The sequence below is a fragment of the Hipposideros armiger genome, unplaced genomic scaffold (assembly GCF_001890085.2).
Source record: "Hipposideros armiger isolate ML-2016 unplaced genomic scaffold, ASM189008v1 scaffold_3, whole genome shotgun sequence".
Taxonomy (NCBI): Eukaryota; Metazoa; Chordata; class Mammalia; order Chiroptera; family Hipposideridae; genus Hipposideros; species Hipposideros armiger.
The window spans coordinates 668,503-695,140 of record NW_017731353.1 but is presented as its reverse complement, the minus strand read 5'-3'; the positions used below and the strand labels follow the sequence as shown (position 1 = coordinate 695,140).

The 26,638-nt window shown below is 36.1% G+C and overlaps 1 protein-coding gene across 4 annotated transcripts in view; it reads right to left on the bottom strand.

Moving 5' to 3' along the window:
• Nucleotides 1–26,638, bottom strand: part of PBX3 (PBX homeobox 3) — a 216,756-nt gene that overhangs the window by 28,739 nt on the left and 161,379 nt on the right. For 2 of the 4 annotated variants that reach the window (XM_019636273.1, XM_019636294.1), the window contains exons 3-5: nucleotides 24,198–24,439; nucleotides 12,485–12,675; nucleotides 6,511–6,646 (exon numbers count right to left, since the gene is read on the bottom strand). In XM_019636273.1, coding sequence (XP_019491818.1) covers nucleotides 6,511–6,646; nucleotides 12,485–12,675; nucleotides 24,198–24,439 — 569 coding nt within the window. Of the gene's footprint in view, nucleotides 1–6,510; nucleotides 6,647–12,484; nucleotides 12,676–24,197; nucleotides 24,440–24,628; nucleotides 24,759–26,638 lie in introns of those variants that run through there. The other 2 variants (XM_019636286.1, XM_019636279.1) reach the window with 2 other exon arrangements.

The window sequence follows — 26,638 nt, the reverse complement described above, 5'->3', positions numbered from 1 at the left end:
ATCAAGGGAAGTTAGCTCTATTCTAGAAAGTAAAAGCTTATTAATATCTGTTCCACTAACTAAGAATATGTGACAATTTAAGTATGATTCTCAGTGCTTATGACATTTGAAATAATTTCTTCTTTTGTGAATTTTCAGGGTGTTATGTAAAATGGGGAACTCCAGCTTACTCAATCACACCAAGCCTTAGGAAATCAGAGATTATAAATTCTGAGTTCTACCTGTAATTCTATGTTAAGAGTATTAATGTGGGACTCATATAAATTGTAAAATCTTCACCTACCTGTAAGTATTACATGCTGTAAGCTGCCATGGTGATCCTGTTAAAACCCAAGTCAGATCGCAGCCCTCGTCAGTTTTCCAAGTCATTCCCATGGTCTACAAGACCCCTGAACCCTCTGGACCTCACAGTCTCTTTAGCTTCATCTCCTACTACTTCTAACACTTGCTCAGGGCCTTTGCACTTACTGTGCCTGCTGCCTGGAATGCTCTTTACAAACTAGCCACATGGCTTGCTCCTTCATCTCCTTCAGTCTTTACTAAAAGATATTTTCTCAGGAGAGGCTTTCTTTACTACCCTATTAAAAACGAGACCGTTTAATGCCCTGTTTCTCCTTCCCTCTTTATTTTTCTCCATAACACCTATCACTTTCTAATTTATCTTCTCATTTAGTTATTTTATCTGTTTGTATCCTCTCAGGAAAATGTCTGTTCCATGAGGGCATGTTTGTTGCTGTGTCAGTAAACTTTTTAGTAAAGTAAAAAATACATATACAAAAAAGCGGCACACATCATAATTGATGAATTTTCAGAAAGTGAACACATCCATAAAATCATCATTTAGATCAAGAAACACTTCCTTTTCCAACCACTACTCCCCTGAGGGGAACCACCATCCTGACTTCTAACACTAAGATTAATTTTGCTGTTTTTGAACTTTTTAATAAATGGATTCATACACTAAATGCATGATTTCTTTCCCTTAGCATTATGCAGTTACATAATAGTCTAGTTTATTCATTCTCATTGCTACATAATATTCCAAATATACATTTTAAATATACCACTTTTATTCACCCATTTTCCTATTGATGGATATTTCCATTGTTTCTAGTTTGGCTGTTAGAACAGAATACTGTTGCTAAGGATATTCTTAAACATCTCTTGGTGAACAGACATACACAGTTCCATCAGGTAGGGCAGGGGTTTTGCCTGTTAAGTTCATAGATGTCTCTTCCATCCCTAGCACAGTATCTGCCACATAATAGGTATTATAATAAACTTTTTTTAAACAAATGAATGAAAATATTCTTTTCCAAATTCTGTTATTTTGATTTAATAACTCACATAAGACTTCCTTGACTTATACATGAAAGGACTACAACGCATAAACATTAAGTTAATCTCTGTAAATCTACTGCTCAACTTAATATCCTACTAACAATAACAATGAAACTCCTTGAATATTTCTCTCTAATCCCATTCCACTTAACTGCATTTTAAAAAATCATTCCCTTTATGTATATATATGCCTCTAAACAATATGTTCTTTAATTTGCTTAGATCTGAACTTATAAAAATGATATCATACTACAGATATTCTGCAATTTGCATTTTTCACTTAATGTTATGTTTCTGGATTATTCAAACAGATGTATGTAGCTGTAGATCATTCTTTTTTCATTGCTATATAGTAATTCATTGTGGGATTATACCACAGTAGATTTACTCATTTCCCCAGTCAATGGACAATTGGCTTATTTCAAGTTTTGTGCCATTTCAAACACCATCACTTTGAATGCTCTTACACAAGTCTTCTGATATATACATATAAGAGGTTTTCTACGGCAATTTCACCTAGAGGTGAAATTATGGATCAAATGGTATGTATATGTTCAAATTTATAAAATACTCCCAAAAGTTTTCCAATGTACATGCCTACCAACAATATTTAAAGGTTTCTGCTGCTGTATATTCTTGCCAATAATGTGCAGACTTGTTACGGTCAAGCTTAGGATTTTTTTGCCAATCCAGAAAATATAAAATGTTATTTCATTTTCCTGATTACTAATAACTTTTCATATAACTGACCATTTATATTTCTCCTACGAAATCCTTGTGTCTTTTGTCTGTTTTTCAGATATTTTGGATTTTAATCTTCTTGCTTATACACTTATACAAATGTCTTGCAGTTTGTGGACTAACTTCACATTTTAAAAAAGGTTTTATTTGAAATAGTATCAAACTTGCAAAATTAAAATATTATAAAGAACATCTGTGTATGCCCTTTACCCAGATTCACCTGTTAACACTTGGCCCATTTGTTTTATCATTTGTGTGCACACATACATGTCATTCTGTGTGTGTGTGTTTATATATATACATATACACATATACATATATAAACACACATACACACATTTTTTCTGAACCACTTGAGAGTAAGTTATATACAGAGCGTGCCAAAAAAATGTATACACATTTTAAGAAAGGAAAAAACTATTAAAATTGTAATACTAAAAAAAAAGAAAAACTGTATTACTCAATATATACCAATAACCAAAGATGAATACAAGTCATGTGTACACATTTTTTTGGCACCCCCACTATATCATGGCCCTTTACCCCTAAGTAAGTCAACGTGTATTTCCTAAGACTCTAGCGATATCCTCTTACATAACACAATTCTCTTATATAGCACAAACATAAATTACAATTTACTTTAGTAAATTTAACCCAATAATACTCTTTACGGCATTTTCCCCCCTCCAGTAAAGGATCCAGTCTAGGGTCACATATTGCATTTGCCTGTCATTTCTATTTAGCCTTTTTTTTTTTTTTTAATTTGGGACGTTTCCATGGCCTTTCTTTGACATTGTTAAGAATACTATTCCCTAGGCAGCCCGAGTGGCGTGTTGGTTAAGAGCTGGCTTGGGACGCCAGAGGGCCCCGGTTCGGATCCCACATATGAGGGCCAGTGACACTGCCCTCTATAGCTAAGATGCTGAACAACAGCTCAACCTGGAGCTGGGCTGCCGTGAGTCGCCGGCGACGGCGTAGGCTGCAGCCCCTGCTGCAGTGGGTTGCCATGGGCTACTGTGTGTAGCCAGCAGCCAGTGCGAGCGGCCAGCAGCCAGCATGAGCGGCCGTCCAGAAGCCGGAGACTGATCTGCCTCGCCCGGGAAGAGCGCAATGATGGTGTCAACTTGGGCCAGTGAAGCAACGTCCTCCACAACTAGACTGAAGAACAAAACGACAGCAACTTGTCTGTTCCCCTTCCCCCAATTCCCCAGCACTGTTCCCATCCCCCAATTAAAAAAAAGAATACTATTCCCTCCCCTTTTTCCTTAATTGAACATTCCTCATTTTGGGTTTGTCTGATGTTTTCTAGTGATTAGATTCAGGTTACATCTTGGATGAAATACTACACACAATGTCCATCTGTCCCTCTCTGGTGATGCTGATTCGAATCACCTGGTCAAGGTTTTGCTCCATTTCTCTGTGTGAGTGTTTTTTTATCCCTTACAAATAATAAAGGGCTTGTGGAAAGATTCTTTAAGATCGTGTTCTTCATCAAAATTTCCCCCTAGATTTAATATCTATTGATGCTTCTTGCCTGATTCAATCTTTACTAAAATGCTTGTACTGTGTTGATGTTTCAGTCTTTATTAAGTACTTTGGAAAATGTTCTACCACTGAAATTATCAGTCCTTTGTTGCTTACACATTTTATGTCCTTGGAAAGAAATTCTTTCCTACCATCAAAGTACTAAAGATATTTCCTTACATTTTCTTCTGAAAGTTCCCTACTTATTTTAATTTTTAAGTATTTAAGCAGTATTTTAAGTATTTTAATCAAGAGAAAGTAAATTGGTTTCACATACTCTAAATCTGGCAAAAATAGTGTTGCTACAGTTGCTTGTTTTTAGTGGGTTTCAATTTTTTTAGGTTAGTTTTGCTTACGAGCAATTTCTGGATTCTAAATTTAATTATATTTTAGTAGGATATATATTTTGAACAATGTTTAAAAAAAAACAATGTTTCTTTTCTTTAGAAAGTACTCAACCTGTCAGGTCTAAAACATTCTCTGCTTTCACTTCTAAACAATTTACACAAAAGGGCACTAATTAGAAGGCTAGCAACTGATGACTTTAATAGTTAAAATGATAACATCACTGTTTCCACTTCAAAGATGTGGGGTAGGGGAGATTATTGAGGAGAAATTAACGTTTTTAGGCAGGAAAAAGGTAAAAAGGGGATGAAACTGCCAGAATTTAAACTCATGTCTTGTTAGGGAGACCACTTCATAGTTGGTGTAGAGGCCGGACCACCGCACTGTATTTCTGAAGCTGATGTTGAATAATAATGTATGTCAACTATAATTATATATACATATAGTCATGGGACATGGAGTAGAGTGTGGAAATGAAATCAATGGAATTGTAATAGATAAGTATGATATCAGGGATGGGAGGGCAGTAGATGGGGGAGGGGGGTTGTTTCTGTGCAAAGGGTGAAAAGGATAACTATTGCATTGTTCTGTACACCTGAAACTAACAATAAAAAAAATAAAATAAAATAAAATAAACTGATGCTTAAACTAATCACTGAAATTCTGCATTTGAAAGGCTGCCCTGTGAGAAATAAGGTCAGAAAGTCTGCTTTTTAGACAGTACATCTATATCTAGGCTATCTCTACATCTCAAACAATTACTAAAACAATTTCAAAACGTAGCAAAGTTATTTTTCTATAGAAAACAAGTGAAATTGACTATAAGAATTAGCTATTTAAAAAAATATGTTGATAAATAGTTCCTAGCCTAGATCAGAAGTAGAATAAAACCTCCCTAGTTTAAAACAGTCAGAAGGAAACTTTTCTTTCACTTATTACACAAGCAATAAGTTAAGCAAATCCTACGTTACACACACAATGCTAGTACTACATCTAATGAAACACCAGGATTATATCAGTTTTTGAGAAATGCATATAATCTGTGTTATTCTCCAATGGTGAATATGTTATAGAAGTAAAAAAGAAAAAAAGAAAGAAAAGGAGCGGAAACATGAAAACCCCTTATTTTAAACTGGACCCGAAAACATTTGAATTCTGAATCAGAACGCTATTGAGAGGCAAGGAAACCAGGCTTGGCATCAACAGCTGTGTTCAGCATGAGCCTAATCCTTTCACTGATGTTCAGAGAAACGCACATATCAGAAAACACCCACTTGATGTAAATATACTTTTAATTTCATCTTCCCTGCCTGACTTGGCATATTGTACTGTTTCTTAGTATTTCAAGCGGTAATGAGTACTACATAACTCAGATAGGAATGTTTTATAATATACATGTCTTTATAAGCTGGTAACCCAAATCAATTATACTCCATTTCAAAATGAGAAAAAAAAAATCAAGATATACCACAATTTCATAGGAGAGTGCCAATAGCTATTAAATAAAATCTTAATTATAAATCTGTTTTCCTTTAGAGGATCTATGGAAACTAAAGCTAAAACAGGAGCTGGATAACATTTTAAACCCAGACCTTATTCCCTTAAATAACAATGACTTAAAATATTGATATGAAACTTTCAATGGAATGTGAAGTGGATCTTTAGTATGTTGTACTCCAGATATATAGCATAAGTGTTTATATAGAAACTATTTTAAAATTTTGTGTCATGTGACTGACTTCTAGGGAACACTGAAAATTTCTGCTAAGGGTCAGTTTTTCCTTAAGTTCCACTGCAAGGCCTGGTTGGTAACCATCACATTTGCATGACAAAATGATATTCAAATAACAATCTATAAACAACAATATTTATATTAAATAAAATGGCATTTTAGAGCCAATGCCCATAGGATATACTTAATTTTTAAGGAGGTATAGTTCTAAATACCAGTCTATCTGCCTATAAAACTAAATGTATTTTTGTTAGAAGATGGCAGCTAACTTTAGGGCCACAATTTATTACAAATAGAAATTTAAAATAAAATACAAACAAACAGTGACAGGGAGGAACTTAATTCTTCTGTTTAATGGATAACAAGGAAGCAAAGAAATCCTTGGGACCCAAATATAATGGCACGATTATCAGGAAAAGACTTGGTGAACTCCTCAAAGCTTCATTAAGTTTCCTAATGGCAACAAATAAATTGGTTTCTCACTGGTGGAGGCTTAGGTCAGTCATCTAAACTGGGGAAAGCAGGGCTCCACGCCATTTCCTGCAGGTTCACCTAAGTGTAAACTGCGTATCTTCCCATGTTTCTGTCCTCTCTATAAAAGATTTACACTAGGGCGGTGGGTGACTATCTCGATGCCTTGCCACTTAGGACTTAAAAAATTATCTAAGCTTAAAAGCTTGCATAAAAATGTGGAAACATCTATATTTTCGTTATATCATCTTTGATGGTGGGACATTTGGATATGAACTTCAATGAGAATGCCCTGAGGAAGGAACAGGGTTCCTATGTTACTCAGGGAACAACAGACCCATGTAGTCCTCACTCACCTGCGACACTGTGATGCTGCATTTCTTGGCCAGCTCCTCTTTGGCTTCTTCACTGGGGTAGGGGTTGCTGAGGTGTGAGTAAAAATATTCATTCAAAATTTCTGTGGCCTGTTTACTGAAGTTACGCCGTTTTCGTCTATGACAAGAATCAAAAAGAGATTTGTAGTTATGACCAGCATTAACCAAAGAAGGATATACTCGTATTACTTGGGATCATACAAAAAAGGAGATTTCTATTTTAAACATTCTTAGGGTCTAACTAATCACTATGATATTGTAAATTATATTCCTGGCATCCTCGAAAGCACCATCCAACACATTTTAAGATGTAGAATTACAAAGACAAACACTAGAATGTGAAAGCACAATTAACTTCATTCTTTAATTTATTCAACAAATATTTATTGGAGATCTAATGTGTTCTAAATACTCAATAAAGATCCAGTTGTAACAAAACAGATAAGATCTACCAGAGGGTTTACAAGAAATTGGAAAGTTAAGGGAAAAAGTAGAAAGTTAGGGGAAAGAAAGACATTAGACAAATATCACAAAAATAAATAACTACAACTTGTGGTGACCATATCAAGTATCATGAAACAAAAGCATAAGGTATAATGAAGGTGTAAAAGAGGGAAACCTAACATAGATTTTGGAGTCAGGAAAGGTTTCCTTGAAGGAGTGGCATTTAATCTGAGACCGGGAGACTATGTAGGAGTTAATCCAGGAGTGGAGGGGAAGAACGAGCAGAGGAAATGGTCCCGAAACAGAAAAGCGGTTGGAAAGTCCAAAGGGACAAGAGGCTAGAGCACAGTAAAATCAGAGACTGTATGAGATGAGTCTGGAAGGATGGGCAGAGGCCAGGTTATATAGGCTTAGTGGGTCCCATAAGAATTTCTGGATTTTATTTTACCAATAGGAAGCTATTACAGGTTTTAAGTTTTATGTTTTAAAAAGATTGTTCTGACTGCTGAGAATAGTGGGAGGAGGACATGAAAGGAAATGTAGAGCTATTTAAGGAGACAATTGCAATGGTCAAATTGAGAGATGATGGTAACTTAGCATAGGGTGAGAGTAATGGAAATAAAAAGATTCAAGATCTATTTGAAAGGTAAAAGCAATAGGACTTGGTGATGAATTGGATTGAGGGGGTGGGGTGGGCGTGGATGGAGAAGACAGAGAAGGAAGGTAAGAAAAAAAAGCATCAAGGGTTTCTGGATTTTTCTGCTTAAGCAACTGCCTGGACTGAGGTATGGTTTGCTCACAAAGGAAAGAGTAAGGGTGGAATTTTTGTTTGCTTGTTTTAGTGGGAGAAGGGTGGCAGAGTGTCAGAAGATGAAGTATTGATTAACAACTTATTTCAAATAGCAAAAATGTCACTTACATTTGGGTTGTATTATTAAGATTTTAGAATTGCAGCCTAAAAGAGCATTTGTCAGACTTCACTTTAGATTCACCAGCAAATGGAAAATACTTTCCCCAAATAATTTTCTGAATACTTTCTTCCAAATAATTTTAACTGATCTTCTCAATTGTGATATCCTCATTCAGAGAAGACAGTCAGGAGGCAGTTGTAAATGTGTACACCCTATGAGATCTTTCTAGTTATAATAATGTCACCAATACGGCAGGTTAAGTATGTCATCTACATCTTAACATTCAGGGAGAGTCAAGAGAACAAGAAATCTAGGTCTGAACAAAACATCTCAGGTTATCAGAACTGAAATTTCTTAATTTTAATAATGTTTGGGAAGGTTAAACCATCGTTTCCTAAGAGATGAAGAAGTGATTTAAGACCTATCTGGAGATTAAAATAACAGGATTTGATGATGAATTGGATGGGGAGATGGGGAGACGAGACAGAGAAGGGAAGGAAGAGAAATACACCAAGAATAGTAATCAGCATTTTTGCAGGAGTCATGTATTGCTTGAAAAGGAAAACGAAGCCCTGACCTGGGGGGGTTCTCTGAAGAGGCACATTCTGAGAGTAGGTGGTTTGGTGGGTTGAGTGGAAAAGGTGTAGAACAGATACTGAAACTGTCAAACCTACAGATAATTACATGGCCCACAGATAATGTTTGTTGAGACACACGATAATGACCTGGTCATGAAAATCTAGGTTTCTAGCTTTTTATGAAAAACTGAAAGATCAGCCACACCAGGCCCACCTTCTCAGAAGGCGGGTTGTAGGCTAAAGCTTCTCAGATACGCACCTGCCTGCTCTAACCCTCACTGCCCCTCATCCATCCACTCTTCTCAATTCCATTACATGTAAGCATATGGGTTTGTGACCCTCAGTCTAAGACATGGAGTCCAGCAGCAGGACCAGAGGGATACACTGGAGGGGATGACACAGAACAATGTATTGGGAAGCCAGGACTTATGAAAGGAGGAATGAGGAAAACAAAAGACAAATTTGACTCATTTACCAATTTTGCCTACGAATGGTTTTAGCAAACATCGAAAAACCTCAAAGAACAAATTTATGGGCAGAACAGAACACTTCACCCCAGACATTCTGGCTGTGTCCAACCTATAGAACTCTTACTAGAAGGACAGAGGGACCTACATGAGTTTATTTTTAGTTTTTTTTACTGACATGCCTCAGCTTGTCCAATTACCAGGAAAATTTGAGTATGGCCTTATGAAAAGTCAGAGTGAGCAAGGAAACCATGTATCTGAATGAGCACGTTTGCCTAGAGCAGAAAAACTTTGCCTTCTAAGTGCAGAGGGCTTGCTAAGAGGCACTACGAGAATAGAGACAACCAAAACTCAGTGTCTGCATTCACTCGAAGGCATAAGAGACAACTCAGTCTTATATTTTATATATTTTTTAGAAAAACATTCTCTAGAAGATGCCCATTAAGCATTTCCCCTATATTTAATTCCCTCCAGGGTTCACCACACTCTAAGCGGGTATGCCTCAGGCCCATGTGCAGTGGGGCATCAGTCCAGGGCTGTGTCTCATCCACACCATGTCACTAACAGCAGTCTCTGTGGGAGGAAGGACTGTGTTCCAAGCTCTGCCACCTTCTCATTCGTGCTCTGCTCACTTTGGCTTCTTAACATACTTACTCTTCTTGGAAGAAAAATAAATGATTTAGGTATATACATTAGGAATGTAGTTATGTAAAAAAAATAAATAAATAAGCATGTATGTTGACAAGAATGGGAAAGTATCAGTAGAAAAAAGGATCTCACTTGTGTCAGGAAGGATTCCTTTCTGTTGGAAGTACTTTTAAATATCTTAGTTATATATTTTTTATTACAATGCTCCAAGTTGATAGACAAAAAATGTTTTCTGATGCTACCTCCCTAACTCTTTGATTTGAGCTGTTAAAGGTATTAAGTGGAAATTCTCATTCATCTGGTTAGTCAATAAATAGCTTTTTGCAGCCTATTACATGTAAGATGCTTGCTGGAATCATGGAAAATGTCAATGTGTAAGACCTGGCTGTGGCTTTCAATGACCCAACTTACTGAGAGAAGAAATGTTCATGAAAAGAAAGGCAATCTGCATAAAGTTTGGTGTAGATAATTGTATAAGCTTAGTATCAGTGTCGAAGAGAAGGCAAGGAAGGGCCAGTCAGTGGAGTGATTAAAGCGGGCTTCCTAAAAGGGGAACATTTAGGCTGGGCCTGGAAGGATCAGTAAGGTCTCCCTAGATAATAAACATGAGCAGTGGTTACATTCCAGGCTCCACGCTAGACACCCTCACAGGTGACAACTGACAACCAACTTGGGGAAAGGGTTGGGAGAACAGGATTTGTGTGGAAGGCCAAGAGGTTTGGGGGGATATTTGAGGGGGGAGGGGTGGGTGTGATGATAGAACAGGTGGTTAGGCTGAGGAAAAGAAAGGATTCTAGTCAAAGGAAACAGGTAAGACCAAGAGGTATTTCATTTTGGATTAAACACTGGAAAGAACAATTTAGTGATACAGTACCAACACTAAAAATGTTCAAATTTGTATCTAATAATTTCATTTCTCAGAATTAATCCTTAGGATATAACGCTAAAAATCAAAAAGTTTCAATGAAAATCTGTCTAAAATAGTACTCTATCTCCATCATTTTCTCTCTCCTTACCTTGCTTTATTATTCTTCATAGCACTTATCATCCTATTATACTTTATTACAGTAGTTAAATAGAATACTATAGCATATTTGTTTACTTGTTTATTGTCTATAGAATGTAAGTGCAACTGGGGCAAGTACATCAACCTATCTTGTTTACCTTTATATCCTCAGCACAAATAAGTATTTGTGAAAGGAAGGAAGGGAGGGAGGGAGGAAGAGGCTATAATGGAAATTATAATCTAAGTTGTTAACTTAAATGCTTAAAAATGAAGGAATAGCTAAGTAAATTATTTATCATATATCCATTTGGTAGACTTCAACCATCAAAATGTTTAAAATTAAGAGCTTATACTATATGAAAAATGTTTATATATTCAGTCATTTTTTTTAAAAAAGAAAACCAAATTATGCATATTATATCATCACAAGAAGATTTTTAAAAAGCCTTCAAAGCCCGATGGAAATAAACTAAAACATTTACAGTGATTTTTTTTCTTTAGGTAGTAAAAATGTGCTTGTCTTTTATCCCTCATCCTTCTATATATTTTCCAAATTTTCCACAGTGAGCTTGGTACTTTTTTTTAAATAGAAAAGAAGCAAAATAAAACTTTAGAAAATTTTAACAGAAAAGTAATGCAGGCAGAAACAGATCATATAAGACCTTAAATGCCAGGTTAAGTAGTGTGTATAAGGTATCCAGCACTGAAAAGCTACTGTGGATTTGTTAGCAAAGCAATTAGGGCATCAGAGTGATGCTACAGAAACAGAAGACGAATATGGAGGACGGATGGGAGGGGAGTAAGATGAGACGGGGAGATTAGTGGAAGGGTCCTGTGCTAGTCCAGGTACAAAAGGATGAACATGAACTGAACAGTGCAAGTAACAATGGAAAGAAAGAGAATAATATGAGAAATGTGGAAAATGAAGCGCTGGTGAGTTCTAGTGACTGATTTATTACGGAAGAAGAAGGAAGGAACCAAAGGTGATACGGGCTTTGCTTAACTAGGAGAATGATAGTATAATTAAGTGGCATACGCTTCCTTTTCTGGCTCTAAGGAAGAGCTCTGGCACGGAGAATGTTTTATACACCTTGTTTTCCAGTTGAGAAGCTAACTTAGTTATTTTCTTTAATACTATAAAATTTGGATGATAATTATCACCTCTGTCAGATTCTGAGGGCGAGAAAGCCAAACAATATAGAAACACCTTTCCAAAGCTGAAGATTGATCACAAGCTGTAGCAGCGCCCACGAGGCATCCCTGCAGAGGTAGCATATAGCAGCAACTTGACAGTTCTTCTATTCTGTCACCCAGTAGGTCAAACACACCATCTACAACTTATTACCTAACTCCTGTGAAACTTGGTGAAAGCTTCAGATAAAAGGGAAAATTTTCATTCTTACAGGAGAAACTGATAAGCTTTCTTACTTGATTTGGAAAAACGGAGTTTGGGGTTTTGTGGTGACCACGATTATCTAAAACACCACTTCCTACTTAGGCATATCCATCTCTCCCCGTATTTTCTTATAAGGTGCACAAGCAATGTAACATCAAGAAAGTCTTAGAAAACAAACCTTCGTTAAAACAAAGTTACAGACTGAAAGTTATCCTTAAAGCTACTTTTTAGCATCAGATTTGAAAGGCTCCATATTCCTACATCATTAGTAACCACACTGACCCTATCCACTTCCTGAGTCACCAAATTGTCAGCTAAGCGCACTACCAGAAAAGGAGAGGCTTGGCCGTGAAGGCAACATGCACGGCATTACCTGTCCATCGTAGGAGTGCTCTTTCAGCCAAATTAATGAAGAATCTAAAACCAACTGGTCACTTTTACAGAAAATAATATACAAGGAATGAAAAGAAAACAAAAAAAAGCAATAGATTTGTGGCCTCACATACCTGGCATCAAGGAACCTTGATCTTAGAATCATAACTGCTTCACAAGTGCTTTGTTTGAGCTGCATCTGAATGGAACTAAATTTTCGATGGATGATGCCCACCATTCTTTCAATCTCTTTTGGGGAAATGGGACGTGTTCTACTCTGCTCTCGGAGAAGGTTCATCACATGTGTAGTGAATTCATTACATGCCTGTGAGGGGGGAAAAAGAATCACTCCTTAGGAATTCGGTATTTTATATCATCACACCCAGACATTAATTCATCTGAATTTCCATCTCATTTGCAATTGCCATTGGCATTATGCAGTGGGCAGGGCAAAATGAAAACTAAGACACTTGTAAAATGGCATTGGTTCTGAAACTATGAATGGCTGGCCAGACGCGCAAAGGAGACATAGCACTCAACTGCTCTTCTCCCCCACCCTGTCCCAGTTCCAAAATGAGGTTTGCCCATTGGAGGATGCTCTCTACCAGCTCCTATATATAAATAGGTGTTAACTGTTAATACTAAGTACCTTCCAATCTCTCTGGAAATTTACATTTATTTAACAAATGTTTACTGAAGGACTATGGAGTTCAAGCTCTTCCCAGTACTACTAAGGGACACAAAATGAGCAAGATGCAGACCCGGCTTTCAGTGTGATAAAATATATAAAAAATGAATTCTCAAACAATGTAGTCTGTGCAAAGTGTCACAGGAAGATAATGAGTGCTTCCTAGGTTCCAAAGCAGAAGGGTTCTCATCTGGAAGCACAGATCATGCCAGGCTGCACGGTGGAAGTGACATTTGGGTTTTAAAGAATGGGTAGGATTTTTGAAAGGTGGATAAAGATGGAAATCAGGAGGAATTCCAGGCATAAGAAAAACTCTGGAAACAATGATAGGTGGCAAGTTCAGAGGGATTGACAGAACACGTAGAGAAGAGGGGATTCAGGTTTGCATTAGCATGTACAAGGCCTTGGATGCCAAGTGTGCCAGTGTCCCCGTATAATTTAGCTGTGGTGTGGGCCCTGGCAGTGGGCATGGGCCATCCCTGGAAGATGGCTTGAGCAGCTCAGCTCTTCAGGGGAAGGGCAAATCCTTATCAGATTCGGGTCCCAAACTTTTTAGTTAACAATCCTTAGCCTGTCTCTTCCGTTCACCTAAGCTCTTTTACATCTACAAATCCATGTAACTGGGCCTCCACTGAAATCCGGTACTTCCTTGGTAAAAAAAGCATCAGTCTAGACCAGGGGTCAGCAAACTTTTGAGACAGAAGAGCCAATCCTGTCCCTCACGACAATTTAAAAATTATTCGAGAGCCATAAAACAAATGAAATCACCATTATGTGAATAATATCCTTTAAAAATTTTATAAATGGAACTATGATAGTTTTATTTTCATTTTCAATTTTACTTCAGAGCCACATGTGTGTACCCAAAGAGCCACAGTTTGCCGACCCCTGGTCTAGACCCTTGAATAAAAAGAACATCTTCTGGCATTTTTTGTTTAAAACAGCAAGACAGGAAATTCTGCATCTTACTGCACGAATGCCCCTGGTAGGGTGAGCAGACAGAACAATCATTGATCACAGCAAGACACATTTTGAAGCTATAATAATGTCCACTTCCCTACAGATATCCTGAACATTGCTCACACCTAGCACGATGGTTTTTCTAACTGCTCATTAGAGAACTAACCTTTCAAATACACTGGGTGCTTTAGTTACTCTAAGCTTTTATGGAGCTTTTCTATAAATATTTCTAACGTGAGATAAAAATGAGTCTTGCTTACCTGTGTGTGTGTGTGTGTGTGTGTGTGTGTGTGTGTGTGTGTGTGGCTTAAGAAATTTAAAATTCCTTGTGAATAGTGACACTGTATAATTATGGGATTTTTCAGACTATAGAAATGTGTAATACACACAGTAGGCATCCAATAAACTATGATTGGTGGATTTTTTTAATATAACAATTCAAAAGTAATGTTATTAATAGCCTTAAATACCTCACCCCTGAACTATAAGTGAAGAATTTTTAACCTGGAGTCCTTGGATAGGTTTAGAATTCCTGTGACTCCATGAAATCTTATGCAAGGTATGTGCACATGTGTATTTTCTGAAGGAACAATCTGTGGAGTTTTTGTTTTCAGATTCTTAGCCAGCCTGCAATTAAATAAGGCTGAGAATTATTGTCCTAGGTTATGACACACACACATCAAAAAAACATTAAGGAACTTTGCAACTCTAAAACCAGTTCTTTCTATCTTCTAGGAAACCAAAATAAAAATAAATTTAAGATTTTTCCCTGTTATATTGTCATTTTAGACTATCTTATGCCGAGCTAAAAATAATGAGTCAAGAAATATATGTTTATTTTTTCTTGTACTTACTTTCCCTAAAGAGATGTTCACATAATTTCAAAATTATGTAATTCGATGAACTCTAGCTCTCAGTTTTCTCATCAGTTAAGAAAATTCAACTAGAACTGTTTCCCCAAATTGGGATCAAGAATTCTATACTTCTATAGCTAGGTTGAGAAGATGTTAATACATGGTCCAATAATACAGTATGTTTGGGTAATGCTGTACTAACTAAAATTTTTAAAGACATTTTTATTTTTGCAGGACTCCTCAGTACTTCTAACATGCCAATAATAAATCTTCAAAACAGAATGGTGTATCCAACTTTTCCCAAATAAATTTGGTCACAGAACCTCTTTTCTCTAGAGTAGTGCTGTCCGAAAGAAATATCTTGAGAGCCACATATGAGAATTTTAATATCTCTAGTAGCCACATGAAAAACAAAAATAATCGGGTAAAATTATAACAGTGTACTTTATTTAACCCAATAGATGAAAACTATTAACATTTCAACACATAATCAATATTTTAAAAAACTCACAAAAACCTGTGAATGAGGTCTGTTATGTTCTTTTTTAAATACACTATGAAATCCAGTTTGTATTTTATATTTACAGCACATCTCAGTTCAGACTAACCAGATTTCAAACAGCTACATGTGCCTGGTGGCAACTGTATTGACAGCACAGCTCTACAGCCATCCTGCAAACCAAAGAGCTAAGAAAAACTCTGGGAAACAATATATTAAGTCATCTTTGATATTTCTATTTTTATTCTTCACCGCCACATATTTATACAAACACACACAAAAAGACAGTTCACTTAGGAGTATCCTTAATGAAGCAAGAGAAATTATTCATTTTACTACATGAATACTAAGTCTTTAACATTCTGTGTGACAAACAGGAAGCATACAGAAAAGTATTTCTCTGCAGGTCGATGGATGGTTGTCTCGAGAAAAAGCATCATTTGATTGTTTAAGCTGTGAGTGAAGCTGCTTTTGTCATGGATAAAACACTATTTTTATTTGAAAGCAAAACAGACAAATTATAATTATTTGGACTTGGGCATTTGGCAGATGTTTTCTCAAAAATGAACTAAGTGATCCTATCACGTCAAGGAAAATGGCTGATAGTTGTGCCAATGATGAAATTTGAATTTTCAAGTGAAAATTATAATTTAGAAAACTTGCATCCACCACTGTGAGCTTGACAGTTTCCCAATAGACATTCTGATTAGTTTGGTGTTGATATTATTAAATATGATATTTTTTATATTATACAATGAAATGTGTCAACGCTGGGAGATATACATCACTCAGTGAACCAATATTTTCCAAATGATCGATGCATGAGGTTACAAAAACATGCACAGGTAGAAAATCCATTTAAAGTGCAAACTAGACCAATGGATTTTAAAGTAACAGAGTATAAAGAGTCTTGAAATGATTTCAGACTCCACATTGTAGCTAACCTTTTAGAAACTACAACTTGTCGAGTTTTAGTGTAATATCACAGAAGAATATCCACTATTATATGAAAGGCTATTAATATACTCCTCCCTTTTCCAGTGACATATTTGTGTGAAGCCAGATGTTCTTCATGTACTTTAACCACATGACAACAGGCTGACTACAGAAGTACATGTGGAAATCCAGGTGACTTCTATTAAGCCCAACATTAAACAGTTTTGCAAAAATGTAAAAACAGTGGCATTCTTCTCACAGAATTTTGAATTTTGGGGGAAATATAGGTTTTAAAAATGTTATTTAGGTTAACATAATGGTTTATTATTTTTAAATTAATTAATAAATATTTTTAATTTTTGTAAGTTTAAATTTCTAGTATAATAAATATCAATAGATATAACCCACAAAATGAAAGCTCTTAAGGGGTCTCCAATGATTTTTAAGAGGCTAAATCCGAAGACCAAAAAGTTTGACAACTTCTGTGCTAAACTATGGAAGCATTTCTGATTTGCACATATAACACTGCTAATTCCTACAAACCTAGCTCACACATTATGGCAACATATAACTAGGGTGTGGCTTATGTCTTGATAAATAATTTAAGACTCCCATGTGAATGATACCTGAGATATTAGCTCTCTTAGTATTTCTCTGGCTACATTTTAATCTCTCCAGAATGAATGTTTACCTATGGTTTCTAAGAAGCAGCCAAAGGCTCATGTGGAAAAAAAGAAAAAGAAAAAAAACCCAACAGGTTAAAAGCAAAAAGTTTCTGCATCTAAAAACTCATAATTTTCTAAAACATTTGCTGAATGTCTCACAACTTATTAAGTGAAGTCATCTATGAATGCAAATGCTGATTAGCAATTTGGCAATAGCCCAACATTCACAGAATTCACATAGCTTTTCTTTAAACCAGTAGTTCATACATGATTAATTAGAACATCTCATTTATGTAGTGTGCACTTTAGCTCATTACTCTAAGTAAAATTCGTTAAGTATTTACATTTAGATAATTAAAATCTGGGTGCACCCTTAAGAAAGATGCATACACTTTAGGCAAAGTGATTTTTTTCCTTTATACCACTGAAAGTAAATTACAGCCTCATTTACAGCATCATCTGCACCAGTTTCAGAGCAGAGCACAGTACCGCCTCATCTCCTATTCCTTAAAAGGTATACATTTTTTAAACATATAAATGCAGTAAGAACGATCAAATGATTGCAGTTGTTTTGAAGGGCCACCCAACCACATACTAGCACTAATGTCGTTTATAACGTGGGATGCTCACTTCACACATTTATCATATTCTCTATCTTACCTCCAAGACTATGTTATTAAAATAGACATTGGAGAAATTTTTCATTGTCTTATTATTTTCCCAAGTGAAATTGTCAGTTAATAATTTTCTGGTCAATGTCCACAATACAAATGTAAAAACACCTTGGTTAACTGGAATATTTGGGAAATGAAAAGTTTCCATTCCTTAAATTTTCTGATTTAGAATAACAGCAGAAACCTCTTTTTCTTTTAAATCCAACTGCTGAAAACTATCTAGGATGCCTTTTTTGGTTTGTATTTTAAAACATATGTTGCAATAACATACTTAAATGAACATAAAGCATGGAAGTCTTCATCTGATAAAAATAGTGTCAATCAATTCTTTTTTTTTTTTAAGCTTAAAAGATAAAGGTCATTTATTGGCTCTCATAACTGAACAGTTCAGAGATGGCGCTAACTTCAGGGCGGGGCTTGACATAGGCTCCAACAATGTGCCCAGGACCCCCTTCTCACTGCTGGCTTCTCATCCTCAGCACTGGTTTATCTCAGGCATGCTCTCCATCATAGTGGCAAGATGGCTGCCAGGAACTACTACATTCTTCCTTTTTTGGATATTTCCTCCCTAAGAAGGGAGTTTTTCTTTGCAATATGAGCCTTTCTCCTTGCCATTTGTTCCTCCCTCCTTAAAAATCCAAATCAATAATTGAGAATTGGAAATATTTGGATCTTTGATAATGTTTTTAATGATATGTTGGCTAGTGAAACCATCTCCTCGATATCCATACCTATTTGGTTTACACTCAAAATTAAAGTTTTCAGGGGTTTATTTTGCGGTAGTGCATTTCTCAGTTGTGAATTCAAGATTCAATCCTTTTATTGCCTGTAAGTTCTGATCATTGAATGTAAAAATGTAAAATCAGACAGTGAGCAAAACTTCTATTAGAGGAAGTTTTTAAATGGTTCAGTGATCAGATCTAAAAACTAAATTAGTCTTTTGTAACTATCTAGAGAAGCTGATTGTAGACAACAGATCATAATACCCCCTATTCTAAAATCTACTTTTCAAAGAATAAATCGCTATTAAAAGTTGAAGCCTCCAGGGCCAGCCGAGTGGCGTGTTGGTTAAGAATTGGCTTGGGATGCCAGCTCTGAGCAGCAGGGCTCGGGTTTGGATCCCACATGAGGGCCAGTGATGTTGCGCCCTCTACAGCTAAGATGGTGAACAACAGCTGACCTGGAGCGGGGCTGCCCTGAGTCACCGGCAACAGCATGTGGCTACAGTGGGCTGCCGTGAGCTACTGTGAGTGGCTGGCAGCCGGGAGCCGGCATGAGCGGCGGTCAACTGCCATGAGCTGCCGTCCAATGGCTGGCGAGCGACTGCCTCACCTGGGAAGAGCGCAATGATCACAATACCAGCATGCGCCAGTGCAGCGATGTCCTCCACAACTAGACTGAAGAGCAAAAGGACAGCAACTTGTCTGTTCCCCTTCCCCAATTCCCCAATAAAATCTTAAAAAAAAAAAAAAAGTTGAAGCCTCCTAAATTTGTATACATCCATTTTCTAGATGTCTTTATAACCTTACAAGTAACTCTAGCCCAATATTATAGATTTTGTATTTACAGAATGTTTATTATTAAATCAACAAATTCTTCTTTAGGGTAAAAGTAAACATTTAAAAATTCTTTCTAAGCCATCTACAATGAGATCAATATACCTAAGGAATTGTTGCAAAGATGAAATACCTATTGTACTTCAACACTTTCTTACCTAATTACATAGTTTAGGGACCTATCTCATGAGGGTTTTGTAAAGTTTATATTATATAATACATGTTAAGTTCTTTGCATAGAGTCTGGAACATAATTAATACTTAATAAATGGCAGTTATTATTGACTATGAAAATGGCAATTTAATGAAATTCATATTTTTTGTGTGTGTTATTCTGCAAGCAAGTCCCTACTCTGATTAAGTAATATAGTTCTGCCTTCCCACTGCCTGAATAATACAAACACTGCTTCCAAACAAGTTGAAAAAAAAAAAGAGTACTCAAATACAAAACAATTCATTTTATTAATCACGTTTGTGGTCAAAGATATATTTGGTACATAAAACCAATAAAGTAGAAATTTGGAGGGAAAAAAAGGGGGGGGGCACACAAAACTCCTTCCAGCCAAGGAAAAGACCTGGCATGAAAGCTGACAAGAAGTAAAACCCTTCCCTCAGAGCAATGAGTGACAAAGCCTCACTTGGGAAAATAAAACATAAAGTTTACATCAGGTAGTATCCCTTTGTCTTTCCTTCTTAACTATTAAAAAGAAATAAAGTGGGATTAGGAATTTGCAGGCTAAACAATCTTTAATGTAATAACCTCAGCATTTTTTTTAACCTGGTAAAAAAAAAATGAAATTCCTTTACAAGCAAAGGAGATTTTGCCAACAAATGTAAGCACATAATGTTGAGATCCTCAAAAAGCCCCAGGCCTTTCCTTTATGATGATTTAGGGTTTAGGTTCCACACTCATCCTCCATTCCCCCAATAACCCCCTGCAATCTGAAAGTCCTCTAGTAGCTAAACGATACCTGATTGAGCACATTCAGTGTACATGCTTGGCTCCAATGCTTTACCTGATTTGAGGTGAATTCAAACGACATTTGTGAACTCAGAAAGCAGGTTCCTAGATGCTTGGGGAGGGTTGGGACCCTTACAACACTTTCGCCTTCAGCAAAAATGTATTTCAATATAATTATAGTAGATAGCTTTCAATATGTCATCTCTATTATAGTAGCTATAAATTATGAAGTGAATTGCCTGTGTACAAGCATTTCTTCTGGTATAAGCAAAGTGGGAGAGCTGCAGAGGGCATGATATATCTTTTCCCTTTTAACTGAGAAAAAATGTCTAAGTCAAATTTCATTTGCAAAAAGCAGTGTGTCCATTTCCCTTTGGTAGAGAGGTGAAGGAACCACGAAGGCCTTCAGTTCTTAAAAACTGGCTTCTCAGGTCACTTGGATCAAGTTCATTAGGAATCTGCCTATTCTAATAGTTGGGCCTTTAATCATAAGAGCTATTTGAAAGGTACAGTAAAAATATTTTTCAAAACTTGTAGCTAATCAACAAGAAGACAAAGAAGCAACCAGGTTTTTGTCTCCGCTAAAGAGGTAGGCAATGCACCTAAAAGGAAGTATTACAAGGCAGTTGCTGTAAGCTTTGGAAAATTATCATATTCCTATTGGGTGTCAGGATCAACAAGAGAAAAGTAAAAAGCTTTGTTTCCTTTTGGGTGGTCATAATATTCAATAACCTTACTCTAATCTCGATTCTATGTCTAATATTTCAAAAGGGTCTAAAAGTGAATTTAGACGATTACCATCAAAAATCATTTACATCGGAGCCTATGTAAAAGACACAAAGGATCAAAGGACGCTTTGTGGAAAAAGGAAATGGACAATATTTTGAAGATAGTACCATTCCTAAAACACACACAATAAAACTGAGCCTTGCAGCCGGGATTTAATTTTGCTCAAACTGTAGCTCCAGTCTGCTTAGCTTTGTAAATGTGGCTGTGTTTACAAGGCACTTTAATTTACTACAGTGGTGGTGTTTGTTAATTTTATGGCAATCTAAATCTAAACAGGCTTCAGATACATTTTCATTACAGCTTCATTGCAAAACACAGTAGAGTGAACAGCTCTAAGATTCCAATGTAGTTTATTTCTTTTAGTGAAAGATTCAACACAATTTTCTGATGAAGCCTCTGCCTTAGCATATATGTTCTTCCTATTTACTAATACGCTTTCTGTCACTCAGAGTACACATGTTCACTTTTAGGAAAAATATAATTTCTGCAAAGTGATTAGTTGTTTCTTCCATCTCTACTCTGATCCCATTCCCAAACACAATCCAACACAGACAAGTCAGAGAAAAATAAAATGCACCTGAATTATTTTCTGATTCGACATAAGTAGCAGCATAATTCAATGGAAAAGGAAGGCATATTGTCAAAAACTGATTTCAATGCCTGATTCTGACACTAACTAGATGTGTGACATTGGACAAATAACCTGAGTCTCATTTTTCTCATCTGTAAAATGGAAATTACAATATAATACCATCTATTTTAGAAATGCCACCCTTTCATCTCACTTAGTTCTGCTTAGCTCTTTTATATCCCTGAAAGGTCTATCCCAGATAAGTCCTTGTATCCCAAAGATTTGAAAAGAAAATTAACTATCTTATGTCAAAATTCACAGAAAAGCTATATAAAAGCCAGCCAGCCCCAAAGACAACTCAAGAGAATTAAATGACATTGTGTTATTTCTAAAATAATTCAGAACCTACAGATGAAAACTTGTAAACTAAAATTCTGTTCAATCAGCCAGCCAATCATCCTACTCCATCTATTTGTCCATTATACTGCAACAACTTCATTTAGCTATATTTTTTCTTCTGAAAGTGTTAAACATGAGAATGGAAATACACATTAGGCTACTGAATATATCTAAACATATGATTCATGATTACATATTAAAACTCATTTCCCAATTTGATATTTAATCCAAAAATACAAGATTACATATGATAGATTAATTTATGAAGAACTTGTGTGTACGTATGTATTTTTAAAGCACAAAAAACCCCAAAGCAAAACAACAAAAAAATCCCAAAACCCTTGTTACACTGACTGATGCCAACTTCACCCAACTTCCAACAGGGCTCTAGGGAGAAAGTAAAGAGGCCAAAGTGAAGAGACATGGCAGGAGATAGCAAGGAACCATCTTAATTCCTCAGCCAAAAAAGTAGGGCCATTTGGCCCAATACTGTACATCTTTCCATGCAAGGTGACTGGTGGTATTTATTTAGTAAGTATGTATAGATGTATTTAACATAAAGTTAGGCAATTAGGATTATACTACAAATTAGAGCCATTTTCCACTGTTTATGCTCAGGGCAACCTTTTCAACCATGACTTATTTTGTTTACTCTCAATTATTCATATGTCAAATCAGAAAGCTCCATTTTTTTCATGTACACACACACACGATAATTTTTCTAAAATTCTTATTTGCACATCTTCCACCAAAAATTAGTCCTACAAATAAGACTAGAAATACAGTTTGAGATCCCAGAAAGTCCTATGCAGAAAAAGAGACAGTATCTTATAAGATTCATTTATATTGTATTTTAACGTAAAGCTATATAAATCTTTCTATGCTCCCTCAAAACACTCACCTCTGGGACAGAATCCAGCATTTGCTTAAAACCACCATAGCCAGCATATTAGAGAAGGCAATAAAAAAATAACATATACAACTGAAACTACAAAGGGAACTTAGAAGAAAAATCAGGATTAAAACACCAAGACTCCCACATCACACTAAGGTGTTTGGACTTTAACAAGTACCTGACTACACAGTGAAGTATTTATGGGTGAAATGGCATGATGCCTAAGATTGCTTTAAAATACTCCACCAAGGAAAAAAAGGGGGTGGGGTGGGGGGAAGGAGGGGAGGTGGAGACATAGACAAAATAAAATTGACAAAATGTTGATAATTATTTATCTGGGTGATGGGTATCTAGGCAGTTCCTTATTTTAAGTTAAACTCTATAAAACTGCCAACACAACAGTTTTTGACTTAAAAACTTGGCAATTTCATAGGATTCAATTTAATATTTTCTTTATTTTGAGGTATATTTAAACATTTCCATAATAATATTTTTTTAATTACCTTTCAGTGAGATTTCCTCAAAATAAGCAGGTTTTTAGGCTTAAACTCATAACCAAAATATGTTTTAAATGAACCATGAACATTTTACCTTTTTTCATTGAATCTAAGACTTACTTATTTTCCCCCACATTTAATATCTCTGAAGTTTGGAAGCATTTTACAATCAATGGCATGTTACAGTTAAGTAGGGCAGTGTTAATTTTTTCTTGATGGTGCATAAAACAATAAAACAGCTTAAAATCAAAGATATCTTAGACTCAATGAAATATGGCTAATATAATTGCTGAGAATAGCATTTTTAATCCACACACTCTCTCTGATCAGGAATTTAGCACACAATGCCTAGTATTCCCTGTCCCAGGTTACCCATAATTATCCTGGGAGGTCTCCTCCTCAGAGACAGGCCAGAACCTGCTTACTTTGTGAAGTCAGCTCCCTCCCCTATCCTCTGGCACAATCCATAAGGAATTCCTAGGAGGATTCTGGAGCTCAGTATTGGAGGAAGGTCTCACTATGCAGTGCTTCCCTTTAAAAGTTGATATAGCTTATGAACAAGGCCAGTGCATAAATGTTAATGATACAAAACTGTGAAGGGCACCAAGCGGTTAGGTTAAAGGGGAAGGATGGCTGCAGGTGTGGTAGTTAAGGGCACAAGAATGTGAGGAACGGATAAAACTAAAACACGTGGATGGGGTAAAAGGTTTAGCTTCACCTCCGAAATCTCAAAGGGACTTAATTTCATCAATCCAACAATTCATCTGGATTTTTGCATTGACCGTATTTATTTTGCTCTTTGTGTTAACACCTACCCCTCAAAGCCCTCAGAATTGGTTAGCGCAGTCTAATAGAAGAGCAATAGAGGGTTTGTGCAGGACTATGAGAGTGGCGGCTGCTGACCTGTTCATATTTCTCCAGTTCTGTGTGATAGATTTGTCTGATCTGGGTCAATTTGGCTCTGTAATCTGAGTGTTCAATAGAGTTATCTGAAGAACCTCCAGAGGCTGCCGCGGCTGCAGCTGCTGCCGCCGATCCCCCACCTTTCTCAGGACCTGAAACCCCTTCTGCCAAAAGCATATTGTCCAGTCTCATTAGCTGGGGATCGGGAGGGTCCTCCTCCTGGGCTCCTCTGATGCTGAGACCTTCAAGGAAAGAGAGAGAGAGACAGAGAGAGAGAAGAAGCGAGAAACAGGACAAACAGTGTGAGTATTTTATTTGAGAAAACGATCAAACAACATCAATGTACTACAATTCATGCTGAGAATTTCATTGTTCCCACTTTATCAATAAGCATAAGTATGAAAATTCTTTTCAAGATAATATTTACATACATCCTCGAATTTCTAAGCACCCCTTCTTCATTTATCCCAGCTTGGATCATTGGAAAAAGGTAACCCTGGCTTCTTAGAATATGCTGACATCCAATCTTCCCAGATTTAGATGATTAAGGCATCAAATGGGAAGGGGGTAAAAAAAAAAAAAAAAGGGATTTTGAGAAAGGAAAAATATCATCCAAGGATATAAAACAAACTCATCAAAAGAAAGGTTAAGGTCATTCTGTTTCTCTGTATAGCTATAGGTAGAAGAACAGAATTTAAAATCCCATAGAATAATTAATTCACAAGTTATATCCAAAAATTAAAAAATAAACAGGATTAGATGGGCTTTTCCATCATGTAATTTCAGGGGGAGAAAAGAAATACATACATTATGAGGCAATTAGCTATGCTTTAAATATATATATATATATATATATATATATGTCTTTGTTAACTGATTATCAGTAAACTATAAAACCAGGACACTAAATACAGTATTAAAAATATACCATCAACATGGCAATACCGTGCTGGGCACAGTAGTCTCAATCCAATTTTGCTTTTAAATAAAGAACTTCTTAAGTGATGCCCAGTCAGCAACCTCATCTGAGTACTATAGATCACAGCTGACAATTCATAGGTTTAATCAGGTCACATAGGCTTTCTGCCAAGATGTTTTCAACAACACGGAAGACCAAGTTTTAAAACAATTATTATGATATAAAATGCACTGGAGTCATGACAGCCCAAAATAAGCATTTTCATTAATGTGTAACATAATCTAAAATATCCCAGCCCAATTAACCTCTGTAAATCCACTTAAAAGCAGGTTCCTCACACCAGTGACAAGGCATCTTGGGGAAGGAAACTGGCATCTTGCATGTCTGCATTTGGATTCTGCCTTTTGCGTCTCTGCCTGTTGTTGTTTACCCACAGTGGTACACACTCTGTGTCTGGTGTAACTTACATGACAGTAACATCTATAAGCTGCCAAGTGCTCAACTGAGCACCAGCTCTGTGACTTCATATGCTAACCTAAAACTACCATCAATTCTTTTCAGAACAGATTTCATTCCTAGATGCCCTGAATTACACCCACAGCAGGAGAGAGCTCTTGGTTGTTTTAACACAAATGCACAACTTTAATTTCCTCTCTCAAAACACGTTAAAGCTGTCAGTTTCATTTAAGAATATACTTTGGAATAATTTCAACTGGGTCATAAAACTAACTCACACTAATTTAAAATTATATCTGTTGTATCTGTTGCCTGTTCAGAGATAAATAAATAAGGTTTGAAAACTATAAGACAATAATTCATTTAGGGAACCAAAAAGTTAGATAACTCCCTTAAATAAGATAAAATCAGTATTGCTGATAATTGAAGATAGACAAACATGTATTTGATATTTCTTTGAGATCTAAAAGAAACAGCCAATATTGGTTACATTGGTATTTTAACATCTTTTATTTTCTTTCCTTCTAATTCATGTTATTAGATGTTAAACTCTCAAGGCCTAGACATGCTTGTAGTTCCACTTATCAAGTTTTTTGTGCATTTTACATGTAGTGAGGACTCACTGAGCAACCTCTTATCTAGCACTTTGGGCTCTGTTTCATTTTATAGTATTTATTTGGGAGTTCCTTAAGTTTCTCCTTTTTGAACTAAATTTTTGCTCACATTTTTGTGTTTGTTGTTTCGTTTTTATATTTACACATATACAGGTGATTCTCCTGGAAATGTGTTTTTTTTTAACCTATGTTCAAGATTCCTCCAGTTTTCTAGTTTTCTGCTTGCACTTATATTTATTGATCTTTTCTCTGTGGACATTTGGTGAGGTTCTTTAATAGATCAACATCCATTGTCAAAATCATTACATTTCCCTGCACACGTGTGGCAAACAAGGGAAGATGCTCAATGACTAATATACAAGGAAGCCGACTATAAGGGGGACAGAAGAAGGAAATTGGTCAGGAATAAATGCAAAGACACAAACTAATTAGCCATCTATGGCACTTTTATA